This window comes from Rhamphochromis longiceps, linkage group LG8 (assembly GCF_057381845.1).
Source record: "Rhamphochromis longiceps isolate RC_006_pf linkage group LG8, R_longiceps_female_GT1.1, whole genome shotgun sequence".
In the NCBI taxonomy this organism is placed as follows: Eukaryota; Metazoa; Chordata; class Actinopteri; order Cichliformes; family Cichlidae; genus Rhamphochromis; species Rhamphochromis longiceps.
This window is the reverse complement of record NC_140564.1, coordinates 19,542,440-19,565,224: the sequence shown is the minus strand read 5'-3', so window position 1 is coordinate 19,565,224 and position 22,785 is coordinate 19,542,440. Positions and strand designations below refer to the sequence as shown.

The following is a 22,785-nucleotide window of genomic DNA, read 5'->3' as shown; positions in this document are numbered from 1 at the left end:
TTATGGAAAAAAGAAAGTGCACCTCTGTAAGTTCTAATATTTCACATATTAGGACATTAAATATCATGTTGTCCTAAGCAGGTCTTAACTCTCCAGATGAACATTGTGTTATTATTTAAATACATCCTCTCTGCTTCTAAAGAAATTCATGTTGCAGGCAGGTGCTGATAATCAAATGCATTTGATTAACTGATCATCAGTTTGTGTGGGCACCTCTGTGAAAGCAGAGGTTTTGACATTTTGCTCGTCTGGAGCATTCAGGTGCGTGTTAACACAGTGGAAAGGTGAAAAGACATTAGCAGCGATTGTTGGTGAAGTCCATCATTTTATAGTTAGAACAAGTAGTTTCAAGACAGCTGCCAATCTTTACAGGAGTGGACCCCCCCCCCCAAAAAAAAAAAAAAACTTCAAGCTACAGCTCACATGTCTCAGGAAGCATGTTAAATGTTAAAGTTCCTGACAGTACAATTATAATAATTAAGTATGGCTTGTTTGGAAAGTGGAGGCCATAATGCACATGTTTGGCAAAGAAAAAAACACAAACAGCACATATTAACTGTCAGACACGGTGATGGAGGGGTGATGGTTTGGGCTTGTTTTGCAGCCACAGGATTTGGGCACCTTGTCGTCACTGAGTCAACCATGAACTCCTCTTTATACCAAAGTACTCTAGAGTTTAATGTGTCCATTAGCCTGAAAGCTTGGCTCATATTGGATCAGCAACAGGACAATAATCCAAACTACAGCAGCAAATCTACATCAGAATAACTGAAAAAGAACCAAATGAAGGCAAAAACGTTTCCCAGTGTACTTTTTTCAGTGTTTTTCACACACTGCTTCTCCATTTTGGTGTAGTTTGTATTAAATAAACGACACTGTCCTGAAACTGAGGGTTTCTTTACTCAAATTTCCTGCATACATCATTTCTGATTCTTTTCTTTCACTTTATACTTTTAAAAATGGTGTATACGTATAGTTTTCAAACTATCAGCTGGCCCAGCCTGTATGTGTAATGCACCCTCCACAGGTCATCAGTCAATGTCCAATCTGGTAATCTCCCTCTCTTTGTTTCTCTCTGTTAAGTGTTAATGTACTTTAAGAGGCCAATTATTCAGTTAGTGTGTGCACACCTCTGGTGCATCTGCCAGTAAGTGGGGGAGGGTCCACCACAAACAGAGCTGGTGAGAGGAGGGACGCCTCAGAGCTGAGTGTATATTAGGCCCTCGTAATCAGGTTAGGTTCCCCACTTCGGAACATCTTCATCCTCCCGCTGGGTCTCAAAAACATTGTCTTTTAGGTCCAGCATGATGGGACAACTTCTTCTTCACAGTGCAGTGATCCTTTGGCTGGTGCAGGCAGCACACACAGGGGGTGAGTGTGCTGAAGCGCAGATTATCTGATAACATCTCGTTTGGATGTTTAACGCTTGATTTACATTTATTTGTGTGTGTCTGTTTTTGCCATGTGTTAGTTGTAACAATTCAAAATACAGTCACCAAATTGTTTTACAGGTAAACCATGTTAGGATAAATGTAAATGAATATAGGCTGCAGGAAATAGCCAGAGTAAGTGTAGTCGCTGGAAAATTTCCAGGGGTGTAGTTTAGTGTGAGGAAAACTGGGATTGAGTTATGAGCTGGTATATGGCCAAGGATGATGTAACTGGCACAGAGGAGCCGCTCTGTGTCTGTACATCCGACATGTCTCAGTTTGTATTCCATCATTTCCTTTCCTGCACCTGACGTCCATATTTCCTGATATCAAAGAAGGAAATTTAGTTTGAAAGTAAAAACCTGACAATCAGAATATTTATTCCTAATTTTGGTTTAATTAAATTACTTCTTCCTAAATCTAGAATTTGGCATTGCAGTCAATGACATGGCAGTAAAGCTTTAAGACAAGTCTCCTTTCACCAACAGGAAACTGCAGCTCTTAAAACAATACTGGAAAATGCACTCGCTCTGTTGCTATAGATGAACCGTACCTGTAACTGTATCTGTTCCTTAACTGCCGTGTCTCTGCATGAGTAAAACATAGACTGAACACCTTAATGAATGAAACATCCATGTTAAAAGTCTTTATTTACATACACTGTGTAGTTTGTTTCCATGGTCAGTGGAAACCATATTCTTTGTACTTTGCAATTGAACCTATATGTAATTTTAACCTATATTATTGTATTACCGGAATAAGCTTCCAGTTGATATTCGCATGTCTGAATTTATTCAATCCTTTAAATTACGTTTGTTAACTTATTTATTTAACTTAGCGTTGCAGATTAAAGTGCTCTGTGTTATCTGGTAATGTATTTTGCACTTTGTTATCACGTCCTTATGTCATTTTAATTTTATTTCATATTATTGTATTATTGAGAAGCACTTTGGTGTACCTGTGGTCTTTAAATGTGCTATATAAATAAAGTTGTATTGTATTGTATAAACATCAACCCTTTGAGGGCTGGATTCAAAATGACAGTGAAACCATGCCATGTGCTTCAATTTAATGCAAAATCAGTTAGAGAATTTAAGATTTCCTTTAACGATGTGAGAAGGAAATGCAGGAAAGACATTTTTTCAATTCTTTTAGAATAAATAAAAGTGTACATGTGGTTATGTTTTCTGCAAGACTCTCAAAATATCCTGGCTATACTCCCAAAAACCTCAGGAATCAAGTTATCCGGACTCCGAGGAGTCCTGAAATAACATAAAGTCGGTTATGTTAGTCGGGCTTGCCTGCCAAATTTCTAACAATCGTGTTAAACCAAAATCTGAGCAAGATGAGCCGTAAATCTCTTTCGTCTGGTCGACCCTCTACCAAGTATCCTTGTGATGATGTGAGGGAGCTCTGTATTTAGTTTTGTCTTTACTCGCAGACTCGGTTTGTGAAATCAAAGCTGCTGTGGCAGCAGCGGTCTAAATTTAACATCCCTCTGTGAGAAAGTACGAGAATAGTTTTACCTCTGACACAGTCGGTTCTCCGTTCTTTTGTAGAGGGGCTAAACTGCAAATCAAATAAAAGTGAACAAGGAAAGACATCTAAACATTTTTGTTGTTATTTTGGATCCTTATACGCAAATTAAAGGAGGACGCTAATTTAATATGTGAACAAAAGCAACTAAAAGCATAAAAATACTTTTAACTAACAGCATCTAAGTGGAATTACACATTTTTACTATAAACACTAAAACATCTAATGTAACTGAATAATGTGAACTTTTCTGAAGCAAATGAAAAATGATCTGATTAAAAATTAAAATCTGCAGCAAAGATTTCTGGCACTTACAACGCAGGAACTCCAGCAACACTTAGCCGAAAATGCGCTGGCAAGTTAATAAAGAGGAACAACTTTATTAACTGACCAATGCGTTTGGGCTTGTGGCCTTCATCAGGGTCATAAAAATTAAAATCTGTCATGCGTGGAAAAACAACCCGCTCTTTAAAAACATGGAAAATACTAATTTCTTAATGTTGCTTACATTACATAGACTCCAAGATGATTTTACCGATTATATAACAGGGTAAAAATGTATTGTCTAACCGCTTCACTTGTCAGAGTTATGTTTGTTTTATATAACACCATTGCCAGATATCTTCTGTGATGTTTTCGATTCCTTTCTTTAAGTTATCATCAATGCGGTGACCATGATAGTGATGAAAGATGGAAACTGGTTTCATTTTGTTTTAATTGGAGTGTCCTTCATCTGAATTTGTAGTCTTAACTTTATCTGAAACACTTTAAGGATGCAAAATATTCAATTCAATTCAATTTTATTTATATAGCGCCAAATCACAACAAAAGTCGCCTCAAGGCGCTTTATATTGTACAGTAGATACAGAGAAAAGTCCAACAATCATATGACCCCCTATGAGCAAGCACTCTGGCGACAGTGGGAAGGAAAAACTCCCTTTTAACAGGAAGAAACCTCCAGCAGAACCAGGCTCAGGGAGGGGCGGGGCCATCTGCTGTGATTGGTTTGGGAGCCAGAGATGAATAATAACTAATGATTAAACGGAGAGAGGTCTATCAACACATAGTGAGTGAAGAAGAAACACTCAGCTTCAAATGTTGGCAGAAAATATAGTGGGTAAGAGCTGTAGGATGACAAATAGTAATCAATTATTGTAAATGTAAATGTTATCAGGAAATGATCAGACAGGAGAGGGTTTTCAGGAAACACTGTTAAATGTTCAGTTTCTATGCCGTATGTTAAAACAAGATCTAGAGTGTGATTAAAGTGGTGGGTGGGTTCTTTTACATTTTGAGAGAAGCCAATTGAGTCTAATAACAGATTAAATGCCATGTTGAGGCTGTCAATTTTAGCATCTACATGGATGTTAAAATCACCCACAATAATTATTTTATCTGAGCTGAGCACTAAATCAGATATAAAGTCTGAGAAATCAGACAGAAACTCTGTGTAAGGCCCAGGTGGACGATATATAATAACAAGTAAGACTGATTTCTGAGTTTTACAGCTGGGGTGGAGACGAGGTTAAGCATCAGGCTTTCAAATGAATTAAAAGTCTGTCTTGGTTTTTCGTTAATTAATAGGCTGGTGTGAAAAATTGCTGCCACACCACCCCCTCGGCCTGGGCTTCGAGGTTTCTGGTAGTTAGAATGACTCGGGGGTGTTGATTCATTTAAACTAACATAATCATCCTGCTGCAACCAGGTTTCTGTAAGGCAGAGTAAATCGATTTGTTGATCAATTATTAAGTCATGTACTAACAGAGACTTGGAGGAGAGAGAGCTAATATTTAATAATCCACATTTCACTGTTTTACTCTTTGGTTCAGATGTGGATACTGTATTGTTCTTTCTTTGTAATTGTTTATGTTTAAGTTGTTTGTTGCTGGTTTTTAGTTTGTTTTTTGTCTGTTTGGGAGCTGACACAGTCTCTATGGAGATGGGTTTTTGGGGGGGTAGCAGGAGGAGAGAAGCTGCAGAGCGGCGTGTAAGACTGCAACTCTGCTTCCTGGTCCCAACTCTGGGTAGTCATATTTTGGGGGGTTTAATAAATTTGTCCATATTTCTAGAAATGAGAGCTGCTCCATCCAAGACCAGGTTTCCTCCAGAAGGTTTGCCAATTATCTATGAAGCCCACATCGTTTCTGGGACACCACTCAGACAGCCAGCAATTTAAGGAGAACATGCAACTAAACATGTCACTCCTGGTCTGATTGGGGAGGGGACCAGAGAAAACTACAGAGTCCGACATTGCAAAATAAATGGCTGAGACCAATGCTTTGTATTAGTGGGTTAAAATTTGGTGTGTTCAGAGGATATTTTTGCTAATCCAAATGTTTTTCTTACTATTATTAAACTGGTAGTCTTACACTCAGCGTCTTGTGTTTAAGGTTACGGTGCTGTGGCTGGAGTACATAATGGACAACTTCCACAGCCTAACGGTGAGTCCATCACATCCTGTCCATTTTGTGTCACCTTTGTTGCATTATGTCCATGTAAGTCACAAGCTTTTGTTCACCGGCTCACACTTTTTATTTCTAGGAAGGACACCGCAGAATGGTGGAGGTGTAGGAGCAGTGCTGATGCCATCAAAACGTAAATTATCTTCACAGATTCAAAAACCATGAAGTGAACTGTTTGCCTGATTTTGAGATTTATGTCCTCTTTACTCTTTTTGTAAGGTGTGGGCCGGGCAATGGGGCCAAGAACTGGATATGCTGGCTATCCTACAAAAGGAGTCGGTCAGTGATAACACAGTTTCATTGCTGTTACTGAGGTTACAGATACAAACAGTAAATCTGTGTCCATACACCTACTGTGTACATTTACCAAATCTTTCTGCTGATGGTTACTCATATTCCTACAACAGATTTTTCTCTGATGCCGGTACTGAAGCACATTCAGTGGTTATGTTACATCTCAGAATCAGTCATTTGTTCTAACATTGGATCTCTGTTGGCACTGTGTTTCTAATTCAGGGGGATATCCTGCAGTTTTATCCCACCAAAATGGAGATAACTCCAATGGTAGACATTTCTCCATTTTTAAAATCCACTTAATGATCAATGGCACGATAAAAATCACTGTGTGAATTTTTTTGTTGCAGGATATCCTGTTAAAGCCAGTCCCACCAATAGACAACAAACTAAAGGTGCTATAACACATGTTTTATAACTAAGGCCTCACACATCTACACTAAATCACATTCGATTTTAACTTTGTTCTTTTTGCAGGTAATGGCGCTCAGGATGGCAGATATGGATGGCAAGGACCTAAAGGCAATGGTAACGAACATGTAAACCAATACAACAGCACTGCTCTACTTTAATAAAACTAGCATAGTTTCCATTTATGCTATTGTCTTGATTATTAAAGCCTTCTTGTGGTGGCTATGTGGCAGAATAACGAGCAAGATGATGATACTGGGACTAAAAAGGTTTCTGAATCTGTTGTGTTGCTAATTTGTAGGTAATGCAGCTGCTGCACATGGAACAAAAGGCAATGGTAAGACAGTTATATGAAAAAGGACTCTCACTTCACAGTCCTCAAAACTCAGAACACCCCATGATTCAGTAGTTTGTAGAACTGCCTCTAGCAGCTATAAACTCTATGAAGTCTCTCACATCTTTGTGGAGGAATTTTGGTCCTCCTTATGTCACTTTTGTTCTTTGAGATTTGAGGGTATTTGTGTTTATTCAAAGCTCTCTTAAGATCTTATGAGAGCATTTCAATCGGGTTGGGGTATGGACCATGCTGTTGCAGATTGGTTGGTGTCCCTGGGATCAAAATCTAAATCATCATCACGTCATGAACTTCAAAATCGAACATGCTAACTGAGAGATGCAGAGTCTGACAAGCAGCTCTTGGGTTTTCTGCAGATTCTCTGAGCATCGCATGATCTCATTTTGAGGTGAATTTGGTGGAACAGGAAGATGTTGAGTTGTGTCTACACACACATGAATGCTCCAGAGCAACAAACTGTCAAAATGTTTTAGAGTGCTGCTCACATTTGCTGCAGAACCTGCAGAAAGGGTGTTTTTAGTTTTTCAGGACTGTACAGAATCATGTGAATTTTTCTTTTTTAACATAACTATATTTTCTTTATGTTTTTATCGGTGGTTAGTGTTTTTGGTGTGTATTTGGTGTTAGTGAAGAACCTGGTTGCGAATTATAAAAACATAACAATGTTTTAAAACTGGGAGGGGTCATGATTAAGGTGTTAATTAAATTAAGAACCTCACATCTGTTGCAGGTTATGGTGCTGGTTCTACTGGAAATGTGCCTAACACCAAAGGTATTCTTTGCAAAACATGAAGTTCAATGCATGAAGATTAAAAAAAGGAAATTAAATAGTTTTACAATTTTGTATATTATCATCACTCTTTAGGTCAAGGAGCTGTAGCTGGTCCATCGACTGGCTATGGGACACGACCAAATGGTAAGAAAGTAAATGGGTCATTTCGGAGCAGGCAGCTGGACTCTTTGACTTTTAAAAGCACACATATATGTTAAATACTCAAAATATTTAACAGGCCAAGGAGGAGCTGGAAGTAAACCTATGAAAGGATATGGCCGACCACCTTATGGGGCAGGTAATGCAACTTCAGTTGCTTTGTTGTCCACAAAGGTGAAAACGGTGATGTAACATTGGTATATCTACATGAATAAAGGACCGGGTAAGGGAGCCTTCAAAGGTCTGGGAATGCCTCAGTTTGCTGGAAGTTATAAAGGTTATGGAGCTCAGCCCATGGCAGGTGAGTCATATAGATGTCACACGCTCAGTCCTACAGGTGTGTTTGGCTAATGTACTGGTTATCTGTGTTTTTAGGTTACAATGTTGGTTATGGCAGTGCTGGTTTGGGTCTGGGGCATCGGTATGGGAATGGGTGGATGAAGGGACCGAAGCCAGGTAGGACAATAACAACATGCTTCTCTGCTTTTCAACTTTATGTCTTCATCTATACACTCAACATAAATGACCTCATGTTGCAATGTTGAAACTGTAGGCTATGGTGCAGCAGCTGGTGCTTCCAATGGACAAGGAGCAAAACCCAACGGTAAAGATCACAGAGTGAATATTGGTGTATAATTGGTGTATAAATCAAAAGCTATAAAATAAAATTCATTATTCATTATTCATCATTGTTATTCATCATTGTAAAGGTTATGCTGGGGCCAGAGCACCTTTCAGCAATGGAGCCATGTCAAATGGTAGGTTAACATGGACAAATAAATATTATTGCCACATGGAAGTTAAATATTGAATTTCTGCTTGTGAAACTATTAAGGTTATGGATCCCAGAATGGTGGAGCTCCCAAGTCTGCAAAGCCAGGTAACTGTGCATCCACAATAAAATGTTATATTTCAACCTAAGTCAGTGTCAAGATAAGTATCAAGCTTTATTCTTAAAGGTGACTTATGCTAAACAACAACAGGATTTTCAAACAGGGTAGAAAACTTTTCCATGCCATTAGCATCAAGCTATCAATTGCCAACGATGCTATTCTTCCTCAAATATTATGTTTTTTTACACTCATGTGTGCATAGGCTGGCATTGTGTAGTGGTTTACACATTCGTCTAACAAAAAGAAGGCCCCTGGTTTGCAGGGAGTACTAATCTCTTTTTCTGCCAAATCAAAAATGTGAAATTACCCACCCCATATTTCCCAAATACTTTATTGAGAGGGGGATTGGTTTCTGACTATTTTGATCCAGGTGCAAAAAAAAAATCTTTAGCTTTAACTTGAATGAAAGGATCTATGAGTGAAACATGGATAGTGTTTCAGAACAACTGTCATTTTTCTCCTGTGTATTTCTTTAGTCTTCGGAAATGTTCCATACGGGTATGGTGCCAAACCCAACGGTGAGACCATTCCTTCTTTTTCAGATTTCAATTTACGATTCAAAACGTCGATGCACATCTTGAATATCGATTTGAACATTACTAATATTCCTTTTATGAACATTTGACAGGATATGGAGGCTACAGAGGAGGTGCAGTAAGACCACCACCAGGTAATACTTGTGTTGTACGCACATCACAAAATAAATGTGGTTAACTCTGTAAGGATAAGTATATCATACCTTACACATGGGTTTTTGTTGCTTCTGAAAAATCTGTGATTATTTTACCCTGAAAAACCTGAATAAATTACACAAAAATGTCAGATTTACTTAAAATCATAAAGATTAAAACTCATATAGTTTCTTTTCTTTACTTTCAACTTGTCAGAATGTTCAGTAAACATCCCAGTTTCAAAAACGTTTAATTGCCTGGCAGTCATTTCCTGTTTCAGGCTTTACAAGGTTAAATTAAGTTTTGAAGTTTCTTTAAGGAGTTTTTTGATCTCAAGGTTATGGGAAAGGACCTGCTGCCAATGGATATGGACCCAAACCCAGTGGTAACCAATTACTATTTTCTGTTCTGGTGCTCTATAGTAAATGTTTCTGGTTTAATGCCATTGGTGTATTTATATAACCTCATGTTTGACTAAGGTTATGGAGCTGCGGCAGGGCCTGGAGTTAATGCACTCAAAGGATACACAGCCAAACCCAATGGTGACAAGCTACTCTTTATTGTTTATCATTTGCTAATTTCTATTCACGTCAAAATTGTCATTTTTAAACATAAAAATCCGCCTCGAGAAATTATTATTCAATTCCGCACTAGGTCACGGAGTTAGAAATGGTGCATTGGGTGGATACAGAGGAAACCCGTACGGTAAGTTTGAGTTATGAGATGGCAAATTCATACTTGAAACTCCAGCAGCTAGGCCCAAGCTTCAATGCTGTTCTGATTCTGATGCCGTCTACAGGGTACGGAGGGTCAAAACCTCAGAAAACTACTAAAGGACTTGGAGCACCAAGTGAAGGCGTGAAAACACTCGACAGTGGTACGAATTCTGCAGAACACATACAGCATTTGGGAACCAAACAACTGAGTTGTGGACAATCAATTGTTTTTTTCTTTTTGCATCTGTTGATGGCCCCTCATGTGTTTCTAATGTCTGCACTGTTTAAACAGGATATGGTGGTCCTGCTGGTGTAACTAAAGGGCAGTTGCCTAAAGCAGCCAATGCAGGTAAATGCTCCTATGCATGTGTTCGGTGCAAGGTTGAGATCCCATATCATTAGATAGCACTACAAAAATGCTTCTGTAAACTTAAGCAGACAAATGCTGGGTGTGTACATTTGAACATTTGTACATTTTAATTTATGGTCTTGGAGGTTTCTTCCTGTTAAAAGGGAGTTTTTCCTTCCCACTGTCGCCAAGTGTTTGATCACTGGGGCTCATCTGACTGTTAGGGTTTTAAATTTTTTTGGTTTTTTTTAAGGTTACAACATGCTGCCGAATACAAAAGGCCAAGATGGAAAGGGTGCAGGTGAATTTAGTGGAAAGAGCCTCAAAGGTGGAGTTCTTTCTCCTGAGCAGCCAAGTGTAGCACCGCTGGAGGGCCTTTCCCTCCGACAAGCAATAACTCGTGGCGCAGTGCCTTTTTCCCCGACAGGTGGTGTCCATGCTGAGGTGTCAAAAGAGAAATACCAAAAGCTTGTTTCCCCTTTGCCACAAGAAAAAAACTACAAGCAGACACCGCTGGTCCTTCAGGTTCCACCAGAACCAGCCCCAGCACTTCCTGCCAAACACTCAAAGTCTTCAACCACAGGTCCACAGATCAAGGGAGAGAAGGTCCCCATAGCCAGACCTCCACAGGGGGTTTCCCAGAGTAAACCAGCACCAGGCCCAGCAGCTATCTATCCAGAAGGCAAGTACCATTACCAGGGTTAATGCTAGCACCAATATGTCATATTACATATCGCTGTGGTGACCCTAATGAGAGAGAGAAAAGAAGATGTTTAAATGTAGTACTTTAACTTCAGGGGAAATCTTATCAAAGCTATCGCTGTTATTACTGGAACTGCAAGTGACCTTTTTCATGGAACTGGAAGTTTCATTATGGTTAACAAAACTGAGTAACAAAAAGTTTTTATAATTTAGTTTGGTTTGCATTAGTTTACACACACTGTGGATGCACAAAAACATAGATTTTCGACATTTTCTACACTACAAACGATAAGCTCATTGTCGCAGGTTTAGTCAATTAATCTGCATAAATGCTGATGACATTTATGACCTCTAGGTTATATGACTGGGAGTGCTGTGCCTGAGCAAAAAGCTGCAGAGGCAGAGGTTATTTTGGGGGTAGACAGCACCGGTGAGGGGAACGCTGCCCCTGAAAGCACCAAAGCTGTTCCTGAAACAGAGGCAGCTCAAATTACAGAAACCACCGCCGCCGCTCGGGAAACAGCGACTGTTGTTGTGCCTGAAGTCGCACCAGAAGAAGCCAACATCAAACATGAGGCTGAGGCAGAGATTGATAACCCCGGGGTCAAAGGTCACCCTGCAGGGGAAACTGGGGCAACGGGTAAACTAAGTCTCAAACTAAGTGGGTGTGATTACTAGACGTGGAATGCATGCGTAGATGTTTAATGAATGCTGTGTTTTTTCCTAACTCTCAGTATTCTGAGAGTTCTAGCTGTTATGATCTCACAGGGTTGACCGCACTGTTCACTCTGTACCATGTTAGTAGTTGAATTCAAACTAGGCTCAATGAACATTTACAGACCATCCAGACCCCTCAAGGTGACAAACACACAAATGCCAGTCGTTTGTTTGAGAGTGAATCGTTGCTGCTGGACCTGGTTCTGTTTCAAAAATGATTGTTGTCGTGTTGCATGTTTTCTTCAATGCTGACTTCAAAAAATTACCAACCTTTTTGTTTGGACTTTTTCTCTTTTTAATGCCAAACCCCTCACCTAAAAATTGATATCTAATGGTTTTAAAGTAATGTTTTGGGAAATTTGCGCCTAATTCAACTTTTAATAAAAACCTGTTTTGCTACAACTGAAAGCTTTCTGCTGAGGTGTGACATGCTGGTGAGGATTAGTGGGTTTTAGTTCCTTTGATTAGCTGTTAGGCTATATTTCTGGACTTTATGCTAAGCTAATTTTAACTAGCTGTACAGCTACAGGAGCAAATATACATATACAAATATACATATACAAATATACAATTATATGCTTTTATTGTTTGGAAGTACATGACTGAAAAGTTCACCAATATAAAATATGTCATTTAGATTAAAGGGTGTTTTGTGACATTTTAACTTTTGTTACGAATTTAATTACAGCATATTCAGTGCATGAGTTGAATTGCAAGTTTAACCCACTAATCTGATTTTTTTTTCCACTGCTAACTGTTGATGCCGCAACACCTGAAAGAGCGACTGTAGATGGAGCAATGCCAATCACACCCTGACCTTTTGGTTTCCTTTTTTCAGAGAGTGGAAGAGCTTCAGTCTCCAAGGGTCAAGGAGCTAAACCAACCAAACATGGTAAACATTTCTCTCTTTTCTTTGAGTAACAAAAAGAAAGCTTCCAGCTCTGTCAGAACTGCCTTAATTCCTCATGTTAGAGGTTCAATGAGGCACTGAAAGACATCAGTGTTTAATAATCAGTAAACTGTAATAATAATAATAATAATAATAATATAATCAGTTACTGATCAATAATAATAATAATCACCAACGTGATTACATTTAGCAGTCATTTAAGCTGCTGGTGTTACTACTGATCCTCTTTTACGAACACAAAGTCTGCCTGTTTGGTAGATTCCTCAAGTCTAAAGTTCATATATGTGTGGTGGTTGTTGTGCTTATGATACTACATGCTGTTACAGACTGTAGACCATCAGGAGTACCAAATGGGCAATGGATGAAAATCCCTAGACCTGGTAAACTGAGAGTCTCTTACTATAGTACCAGTGTGTCTTAATATGATTATCATGTACTATATTTAAAGCTCTAAAGCTCTCTGTTTGCTAAAATGTTTGCTAAAATTTCCACTGTTTCTCCATGTGAAACGTATGGCAAAAGGAAATTAAATAGTTACAGCAACCTCTTCACTCATAAATAAAAAAGTCAAAATATTAAAGGGAGTGAAAACAAGTCTTAACTTTGGTTTCTGATGTCATTTCAGATTATAACACAGGTGCTGGAGCATCTATGGGCACAAACACCAAAGGTATGTCTAATAATATATAATAATAATAAGACCATTTTGCACAGGTATAGCATTATTTTGCTTGTTGTTCATATTGATTTCTTGAAGTTGCTTTGAGGTTATGAAGCAGGAGCAGATGCTCAAAAAGGAAATTTAACTGTCAACATTTTTTGACAATTATTGCATGGGTCAGGCTTTAACAGGTTAAATCTGTTAACAGTGATCTTAGTTTTTAGTTTCACAAAACAATGTCAGGAATCGTAGCTTTATTTTCAAGGCGTTTATTTTATAATTCCTCATTTACATGAATGTGTTTTCTTCCTTGGCGTACACACACACACACACACACACACACACACACACACACACACACACACACACACACACACACACACACACACACACACACACACACACACACACAATTTGAATTTTCTTTTTCCAAAAGGTTTTATTGCAGGAAGCCAAATGTTCCCTGGACTTGGCAAGGGATACGGAGCAGGTAATATTTGCTAGCAGTAAATGTCTTGATCACAAACAGAAAAATTTTGATGTAATTTTTAAAGTACAATCTGATTTGTGTAGGATTTGGAGTATTTGTTTTGGGGGGGTTTTGTTCTCAGCTGAAGTGAGGATATTTTTCCTGTATTCACTCAGGTTTTGGACGAGGAGGCTACCTTGGAGGTGAATATAGGAACGGACATACTTTTGGAGGTGAACTTTTAAATGGAAACGCGTTAGATTTAGTGCATTGTATCAGTGTGTAAGATGATGAGTAGTTAGGCGTAAGGAAGTTTGCATCTTTAAAAATCTGCCATTGTAATTTTACTGAAATTGCTGTTTCTCTCTGGAACTGTTGGGCCATATTTTGACTGCCATTGTTGGATATTAACAGCTAACATAGTTTATGTTTTGCTGCAGGTTATGCAAATGGCTACGGTGCAGGTTTACAGCCTGACTATGCAAGTAAGAGCATTTTATGACATTTAGTTGAGAAATGTTGTTTTGCAGAAGTTAATTTTTGTGTAAACGGCAACATTTCCCTGTGTTTCCAGGCATTGGACAAGTTGTGCCTGTTCCTGATGGCAAATCAGGTATGGTAATGAGTAATAGATAAGGGTGGGTAGATAGTTATAGCTAAATATAAGATAATCGTGAAGTATATTAGGTAAATATGACACAAAAGGTAAATATATTCCAGTGATGCTGATTGGACAGGTAGGACAGGACAGATTCCATACAATGGAGCTCCAGTGGTTGCTGCTGGAGTAGATGGTAAGACCATGTCGCCATGGGAAAAACTGATCTAAGCACGTGTGAGCAGAATATCAGACAGAGAAGAAGTCTCCTTTCTCCCGTGGAGTAAAACTTTGGTTGAAATTGAAATATTTTTCATACATTTGTGCAGGGATGAGTCAGTTTGAGCATCAGTCGGCAGGTCTTGGTCCAAATGGAAAATTAGGCAATACATATGGTGCCTAGTAAAACTTAACATGTTCACATGTATTTTATTTTAACAAAATACAACTAATCTTTGTTTAAAATCCACAAAAATAAATAAATTTTAGAGACCTATAAACAGCAGAGTTTTTCCTGTTGTTATAGGAATGAGTGAATTTGCCCTTGGTGGACAGAAACTGGGTGCTGGGAAAGGGGGAAAAAAGAAAGCACACATCTAATAACATTGTGCCTTTCTGCAATGCACAACCTTCAACCTTCAACAGTATTTGTCTCTCATTACTTATGTCCCATCTGATCACGTGTTCTGCTTGCTCTGATTCAGGTATTGGCATCGGTGGGCTGCAGTTTTCTGGGCAGCCTGTTGGTACGGGAATTAATCGTGCAGGAAAATATGGTACGTCTGTCACCGTGCTGTGGCTTGGCTGAAATTGTGCTCAACAAAGAGGAAGTATAACCACACTTGTCCCATTTTTTCCAGGTTATGGATTTAGCCCCTATGGTGCTGCAGGTGACGGAAAGCCATTTGGAAAATATGGTGAGAACATATTTCTTTTAAGCAGTCTTTAAAACATACACTCACCAGATTTTAGGATTTGATTTCGTAAGTATTTGGACCTTCTGCAAAAACACTTGAAATTTAGCTCAGGCTCCAGTTTCTCTTCATCATTCCTGCGATTCAGAACATCCTCTGAATTATATAAATTCAACACACTTACTGGTGCTGTTAGTGCCAACTTACACATGGATCCTATACCTGGAGACTGGCTAATCATTCTTCTAATCCAACAGGAAACACTCTCTAGTCTATCCAGAAATGAACCAGGAACCCAAGGGGAGAGGAAAATAAATTCAAAACTTACACTTAGCTGTGAAAAGGCTTCCCGTAAAAAGGTTGTGGTCGTTTTAAAAAGTTTTCTTTCCATCTATGCCAGGATATGGAGGGTTCCCCAATGGTGGACAACTACTTGGCCTTGGCAACGCTGGAAATACAGCTGGTAAATATGGAGAGTAATGACAGTCACTAAGTTCTCTTCAGTTTGAATTACGTGGTAAACATCTAAACCTCAGTCACGATCCTCTAACCATTTTTGTTTTTCTGTTTCTTGTGTTCCGCTGAAGGTTATGGAAGGCTGCCTTATGAAGCTCAACCAGCTGGACTGGGCCTGGAAACAAAATCTACCGGTAAATATGATTAAAACAAATAAAATTAATTTTAAAAAAAGCCTTTTAAAAATGCTGATTGGATTGTCGTTAAGGTGAATTTAGTTGCCAAACAGATGGCTAACTAAAAGCTAACTAAACGGCATAATGTGTTCATTTGCATATGATACTAATGATACATTTTCCTCTACTTTTGAAATGACCTCATATCACCTCATCGCTTTTCTTACCGCAGTCATCTCCTATACTCGCGGCACGCCAACATCATAGAGCTCGTGCAGCTTACAAACACTGGGTGGTGCCCCTCAGCAAGCTTGCAGAAGTCAGCGAATCAGAAGAAAGTTTTTGTTGTTTTAGGGAATGGGGTCTTAAAGAGAGAGCAGGTAAATGGCTTCTCTCAAACACAAGTGCAAACCTATGAAACCTTCCTGTAAAACACAAGCGGAAAAATACAGGAATGAAAAGGATTATAATATATAATACAGTATTTTTAATGTAGGTGTTCCCCCTGTTTGAAATCTTTATGCTAAGCTGGGCTGAAGTTTGACTGTAGCTTAGACATGAAAGCAGCAGTGGTTTTCTAAATGTAGCTCTCAATGATGAGTCCACAAAAATGCAGACTACAATAAAGAATAAATAAACCAGAGCTGTGAAAACCACAGGGTGACAGGCTGTGCACAGAGAGAAACCACCGTACACAGCATCCATGCATTTGTTCTTTTATTGTATTTCACTTTTTATGATTTTTCTTTTCAGGTCTGGCTGTGTCACAATATCAACCTGACCCACTCGGGCTTGGACATAATGTGAAAGGAAAATATGGTGAGACTGAGCAAACATGGTGCCACCATGTACCTGTCAGCTTTTATCTGGTTTAATTATCACCTTCATGTTTTCATCTTTGTTTAAGGTGGCGCTGAGGGTCCCTATCTACCACAGGCTGTTGGTTTTGATGGTGAAGCTAAATCTTCTGGGAAATATGGTACATAATATCTGTTTTATGTGTTTTTTTCTTTTGCTTTCTGTTTTAACTGTTTAAAATAAGATCAACTTGATGATTTGGTGATAATTTCTTAACAGATAATCAGGGAGCTTACCAGTCACAGCCTCTTGAAACTGCAGCTGAAGGTAAAACTGGTCATAACTTGTCATTAATTACCCGACCAGTCAGGCTTGAAGTGTACAAATAATTTATCTTCATTTTGGCTTAAACAGGTGCAGCAGGTTTAACTTATGAGCCCCAGCCGCTTGAGTCCAATTCAGCTAGAAAATCCTACGGTGCGTCAGAAAAAGGATTTGATCTCTGAGAGATTCACAGAACATATGGACCCCAACATCACCTGCTTCATTCATCTACTCTTTCTTTTCTTTTTTACTCACAGTGAAAGGAGAGCTGCCCACTCCAGGGCCTGCAGCTGAAGGCGTGGGGAGATTCATTGATGGATACGGTGGGCATAAAAGCTTATTCTGCATTGGTATCTGCTGTGGCTTCACTCTGCTCACGTCACTGTTCATCTGACAATTTCAGAAAACCTGGGCTACATAAATGGCCGAGTGCAACCACAAGGTAATAAAAATAAATAATAATACTGATATTTAGGTTTACATTTATATATTGTTTTCATGCATCTTTTCTGCCCCCCCCCCCTTTTATGGCACTGTCTCATAATTGCTGAGTTTCCTGCAGCCCCCACCCCAAGCCCGGCCTATTCGTCTGTCCACTCGCGTCTCCCTGCAGAGTCTTCATTCACAGCTGACGCGATGCCCGGTGATGTTCGGCACTTCCCCGATCTAGAAGGGACAGCCGGCCTCACGCTCGACTCAGCACCCGCTGCAGAATCAGAGGGTACGACTCAGGTGTCCGAGCAACCCGATGACCTGCCGCGTCAGATACACATCCAGCAGCATCTCAAACTGCATTTTCAGCCACAAGGTAAGGCCTGAAGGCTTTAGACACTTCTGCACAGACCATCCAGTCTATATTTCTGCTCTTGTCTTTCTCCCAAGTGTTGACATTTTGTCACAATGTCATCAAAAAAAGGGAGTGTGGAAGCTAATTGTAAAAGTACATTTCGTCATAGTTGTAGTCCTTCTGCATTCGATTGATTTAGTTCAGTCTGTGTACCAGCTGCATGGCTGTTGAATTACTACATATTAAATAATAAAATTGAATATTTCTGTCTGTTTAGGAGCAAAGGACAACAAATATGAACTGAATGGCTTCTTTGGGGATACTGGGCATCAAGGTGAGAACAGACCTGTTTTTTCCTATGTGCTGTATTTATCTTAACCAGCCTGCTCACCTTTCTCCTGTATTCTTGTCCCCTCCCACAGGTTAGCTCTACTGAGACAACAAATTGAATCTCTCTTAATTGTTGTTGTATGTGATATAATATAATAGTGATAATTTGGTGTCTTGTTTAGTTTTGTCCTTCACATTTTTGTCCCATGTTTACTGTTATCCTTACAACTGAAATGTAATTTTGTTTAGCATTTTTAATAACCCCTCAAATTAGTTGAAATATTTCTAAAAACAATAACTCCATCTAATTTATTTTACATGAGAAATTCTTTTTTACTACTTGTGGCAATCATGTGTTGTTATTGTACAGTATTTGAGTTATTAAAACTACCAAAAGAACCTCAAAGTGGAAGTTGTTTCTTTACTGACCTGTGCATGTTTTACACACACTGCTGGCTCTGTAATTTGCAAACCTGTTTTCAAATAATAAGTGGACACAATAAGGAATCGTCAATGCTGGTTAAGAGTCACGAAGAAAACAACCGCCCAGTAAGGATTTGTAATCCTTGAGCCTGGTGCAGCAAACGTGAGTGACAGAAGCACACATGCATTACTGTACATAAGGGAAGTACTTCTGTTTTGTTAAAGTGCGTTACGTAAACCATGAAGCTGGTTAGGTGTGAGTCAGTTACAAGGGAGGAGCAGCTGCAGAAGTGCACATGGCTTTTTCTGGGGGATTACCCAGCTTAGGAATAAAGGCCGTGCGCTGATTGGTCCAAGATCATGCCACTTAGCCAGCTCAACAGGTTGCTTGCATGGACTTATACCTGTCCAATGATGGGTTTTGAGGACCAGAGTTTCCGGCTGGTCGTGGTCAAGACCAGCCCGGGAGTCCCGAGTGCGCCCTTTTATGATCTAAATGGTGAGGAAGCTAAATGTGAGGGCACTGGCTGCAGGAAGTCATGATGGTGCTTTACAAAGTACCGCGGCTCTTGGACTTTGCAAAGGCTCCTGCTCACCTTCAGTTCAACAAATATGTCCTGACGGGTTACCGGCCGGTGTCCACAGCTGAAGAGTGCGTCAGGAGCCTCTTCTACATGCACAATGAGCTGGGGAACATCTACACACACGGTAAGTCCAGCAGTTATGCTTCTTTCAACTGGTGCATACATACCTAAACTAGAAAATGCCATTGCAGCCGTTCTTACTATACCTGAATCATCATTGAAATATATTTTTACACTTTATACGCAAAGCAAGTTTCTCTCACCTTGAATCGTATTAACCCGCAAACTAAACAAGCCACGCATGTCAACTCTCACTTATGGCCAGATACAAACACACTTGATAAGGATGGGTAATGAGGATATGGGGTATTAGCTGTAATCTGCCCTGGGAATCAGAGCCCTGACAGTGTCCACTGGTTAACTGGGCCGTTGAAGGTGACCGACACCTCTGATCTGTAAATGCCCATACGGATCTTGAGTGAAGCATCCAAAGACAACTTTGCACAGATTCTGAGCTGCTGTAGAATAAGATATGTGTTAAGAAATCTTTAAAAGTTCTGGTTTTAATGTGAAACTTTTCAAGGCTGGCTCATGGAAAAAAACTGCAAAAAAGGGAAATTGGTCCATGCACAAACTAGAAACTTCATAGCCTTGAACTTCAGTAGGCCTTGTCGTCTTCTTGCCCCATTTTCAACATGGCTATTCCATAAGTTCATTAAACCTAACACTCTTACTAAGGGGAAGTGAAGCATATTAGCATTAGAGTGCTGCTCGAGCTTCTCTATGTATGTAACCAACTACTCATTTCTAGTAAAAATTACAATTAGACAGAGGAACCGTTTCGGTCCATTGAATTCCTCATATTGTTCTGCAACAGGCGGTACTTCTATGTGTTGCACTAAGGTACTGTGATTAAAATGCCACTACAAATTAAGCTGACACTAACCTACAGCAGTGGCACATACCTCAAAATACTCAACAAATTATTTTTATATTCTGCAGATTTCAGAAAAATAATGATGTTCTTTTTCCATCTTCCTGTCATTTCAGGAATTCCTTTCTTCCTTTTCTTGGTGCTGCTACCTTTTAGTATCCCCTGGAAGGAGGTGGACAGCATCTGGATATGTGTTGTCCACTATCTGGCCTGCCTCTGTCCCACCATGGGATCAGTGGTCTACCATTTGTTCATGAACCACGTGGGAGGAGAACACGTGTACGACACGCTGCTCTCCCTGGACATGGTCGGCGTCTGCCTAGTTAACACCCTCGGTAGGTTGACGAAAGAAAGTAAATGTAACCGCAGAGATTGCTCCTGATGCTAAGACCGGGACCAGAGGGGCTTACTGGTCATAACTAAGATGTTTTCAAGTTTTAAGTTTTTGGAATTCAAGCCATTAACAAGCATTGATAAGTTACAACAAAATTTTAGAAATGCTGAATACTATGGTTTTGATACAATTCAGGGGTGCCCCTGCATCCACATTTCTTTCTTATCTTCTAATTCTTATCCGGGTCCAGGTTGCAGGGGTAGCAGTGTTAGTAGATACCCACCTCCTCCAGTTCTTCTTGGGAGACACCAGGGCATTCCCTAAGCCAACTAAGAGATAATCTTTTCTGGTCAGCCTCAGAGCTTCCTCACAGTGGGACATACCTGAATCACTTCACCAAGGAGGTCCCCAGGAGGCATGCTAGTCAAATACCTGACCCAAATCAACTGGCCTCTTTTGATGTGGAGTAGCAACTCTCTCTAGCAGTAGTCCCACCAACGACCGAGTTTTTAACCCTTTAGTCTAGATCTCGGAGTATTGAGGATTGTCTGATTAGCAGACCTCAAAGCTCTGACAGGAGTGTGAACGTGAATAAGAATGGACAAAATACTGTGGTGGTCTTAAAAACAACCAATTAAGTCTTCAGGCAGATTAAAGGTATTGAACATTAAACAGTTCCTCCCAGAATCACTTAAGTCGGTCAATAAGCCTAAAAGTCTCATGTAAAGTCTTTTGCAAAGATAGTTCAAGCCTACCAAAAGTCAAAGTCAAGCCTCATTTAACAGTGCATGGGATTATCCACAACTTTAAGGCTAGACCTCAATAAATATCAGACTGATTGCCATAAAGTTTGTGTTTTTCAGAGGAACCCTGGATCACTCCTGATTTTTTTTCTTTAGTTCGACCTAATGGTTAACATTTGCTTCTGAAAAACAACAGCAAAAATAACAAGATACCAAACGATTTTTAGTGTTGACTAAAAATAACCATGCTGACAACAATGCCAGTAACAGCAACCTTGCATTATCTCTCCAGGGGCAATTCCTATCATTCATATCACCCTCCTCTGCTACCCAATCGTGCAACAGACTGCCTTGCTGGTCTATATCCTCCTGTCAGCCCACGGGATCTACTGTGCCACCACTGCCCGCACTAACGTCCGGCGCCTGCAATCGTTTGTCTGGCAGGCCTTGTTCCGTTTCAGCCTCTTCCTGTTTCGGGTTTATGGCAGCGGGGTAGGAAGCCCAAATTCCCTGCGTCTCTTTGTCATCATGGACTGTCTAGCTTTATTGGGAGGGCTTGTCAACATTGTCCAGATCCCTGAGCGCTTCAAACCAGGATTGTTTGACAACTGGGGCAACAGCCACCAGATAATGCATGTCATGGTTATCTGCTCAATTATCTACCTACACTGGGGCACACTGGAGGATTTAGCCTGGATTAAGAGCTACCAGTGTCCTGCTGAGTGATGCCAAGTGCAGCTAGTTCACGCATGCTTGCAGTCAAGGCTACATTTGAATTTAGCATTCAGTGAGGGAGGAGTATATGGAGGGCCGAAACTGCCAAAATCAATACTCTATAGATATATATATTAAAATATTAAAGAAATATGCCATTAACTGCCCAAAAATAACTACTGTAAATTAATATAGCCATTAATACGTTTATAAAATCGGATATAAAAATAAATGTTTTGATTTATTTCCATATTTACATTTGTATTCCCCCATTTATTTACCTTCCCATTTAATTTTCAATGTATAATTTCTCTAATTACCTAACTTATCAATTTATTTAATTTTCTAGCTAACTAGTTTAGCTAGCTTTAGATAACCCCACTCTAGGTAACATAACTACGTTAGCTAACTTAGCTAGCCTATCTAAAGTAGCTAGCTTTAGTTAGAAGTTACATTCACACTTATTTAATCACAGCCCCTTATTCAGATAATGAAGCAGAAGTGCTTCAATAAATCTGACAATTAAATACTGATGTGTATAAAATAAGGTTGAAAAATGCAAAGGGGAAAAAAGTCCCCACAAAAAACCCCTATTCTTAAATGTAACGTTTACATAAAAAGCTAAATTAAAAGGGAAAGTCAATAAATATGAAGTTAATATACAGAAGCAAATTGTGTTTTTTTCTTAAAGTTACATTTAAAAAATGCACTTTAGTCCTAGCTGCTGAAATTCTTCACAGGGGAAGTTCATAATTTGACATTTTGCCAAAGAAGAATAAGAGGAACCTACAGTGTTCTAACTGTAAATCACATCATTGTATCTAATTGAAAATCCTGAACATACTTGATTTATAGAGGTCGATATGCAGTAGTTTGGGGGTGTAATGCCCTTAAATAGTTTTTTAAATGAAAGAAAAAAAATAACTGTGAGAAAGAAAATATCTATTTTTATATCTTGGTCCAATCTGTATTTAACCCATGAATGGTGATAAACGAGAGAAATAACAGGAGTAGTTGCATGCTTCTGCTGTTTAATTGCAAGAAAGATATATTGTATGTACACTTGACTCAAGAAGTCACTTATTTTGCTATTGCTATAATTTAAAATGAATGGGTTTTTGTGACTTGGCAAAAAAAAAAAATGTTAGATTCATCTTACTGCC

The 22,785-nt window shown here is 39.3% G+C and overlaps 2 protein-coding genes across 10 annotated transcripts; both read left to right on the top strand.

Annotated features, from left to right (window-relative positions):
- Positions 1 to 1,216: 1,216 nt before the first annotated feature.
- cmn (calymmin) lies at positions 1,217 to 18,296 on the top strand. 9 transcript variants are annotated; one of them, XM_085416352.1, is made up of 45 exons: positions 1,217 to 1,371; positions 5,357 to 5,407; positions 5,508 to 5,561; positions 5,648 to 5,707; positions 5,945 to 5,992; positions 6,073 to 6,117; positions 6,200 to 6,250; positions 6,435 to 6,470; positions 7,219 to 7,260; positions 7,354 to 7,404; positions 7,499 to 7,558; positions 7,637 to 7,720; positions 7,795 to 7,875; positions 7,973 to 8,023; positions 8,130 to 8,177; positions 8,255 to 8,299; positions 8,789 to 8,830; positions 8,941 to 8,982; positions 9,321 to 9,368; positions 9,463 to 9,525; positions 9,638 to 9,688; positions 9,783 to 9,860; positions 9,992 to 10,048; positions 10,632 to 10,730; positions 11,106 to 11,390; positions 12,306 to 12,359; positions 12,704 to 12,757; positions 13,003 to 13,047; positions 13,475 to 13,528; positions 13,684 to 13,740; positions 13,948 to 13,992; positions 14,082 to 14,120; positions 14,810 to 14,881; positions 14,966 to 15,022; positions 15,420 to 15,482; positions 15,607 to 15,669; positions 16,405 to 16,470; positions 16,559 to 16,630; positions 16,729 to 16,776; positions 16,864 to 16,926; positions 17,031 to 17,096; positions 17,177 to 17,215; positions 17,336 to 17,581; positions 17,838 to 17,894; positions 17,983 to 18,296. In XM_085416352.1, the coding sequence occupies exons 1-45, from the start codon at positions 1,305 to 1,307 to the stop codon at positions 17,985 to 17,987; spliced, it is 2,904 nt and encodes a 967-aa protein (XP_085272478.1). In that variant the 5' UTR covers positions 1,217 to 1,304; the 3' UTR covers positions 17,988 to 18,296. The 9 variants fall into 9 exon arrangements, with proteins under 9 accessions (XP_085272478.1, XP_085272476.1, XP_085272471.1 ...); XM_085416350.1 differs by having other exon boundaries at positions 10,539 to 10,730; XM_085416345.1 differs by having other exon boundaries at positions 10,302 to 10,730; positions 13,684 to 13,710.
- Positions 18,297 to 18,431: 135 nt separating this feature from the next.
- On the top strand, positions 18,432 to 22,769 carry paqr4b (progestin and adipoQ receptor family member IVb). The gene is made up of 3 exons (XM_085416358.1): positions 18,432 to 19,021; positions 19,948 to 20,166; positions 21,201 to 22,769. The coding sequence occupies exons 1-3, from the start codon at positions 18,853 to 18,855 to the stop codon at positions 21,632 to 21,634; spliced, it is 822 nt and encodes a 273-aa protein (XP_085272484.1). The 5' UTR covers positions 18,432 to 18,852; the 3' UTR covers positions 21,635 to 22,769.
- The last annotated feature ends 16 nt before the right edge of the window (positions 22,770 to 22,785 follow it).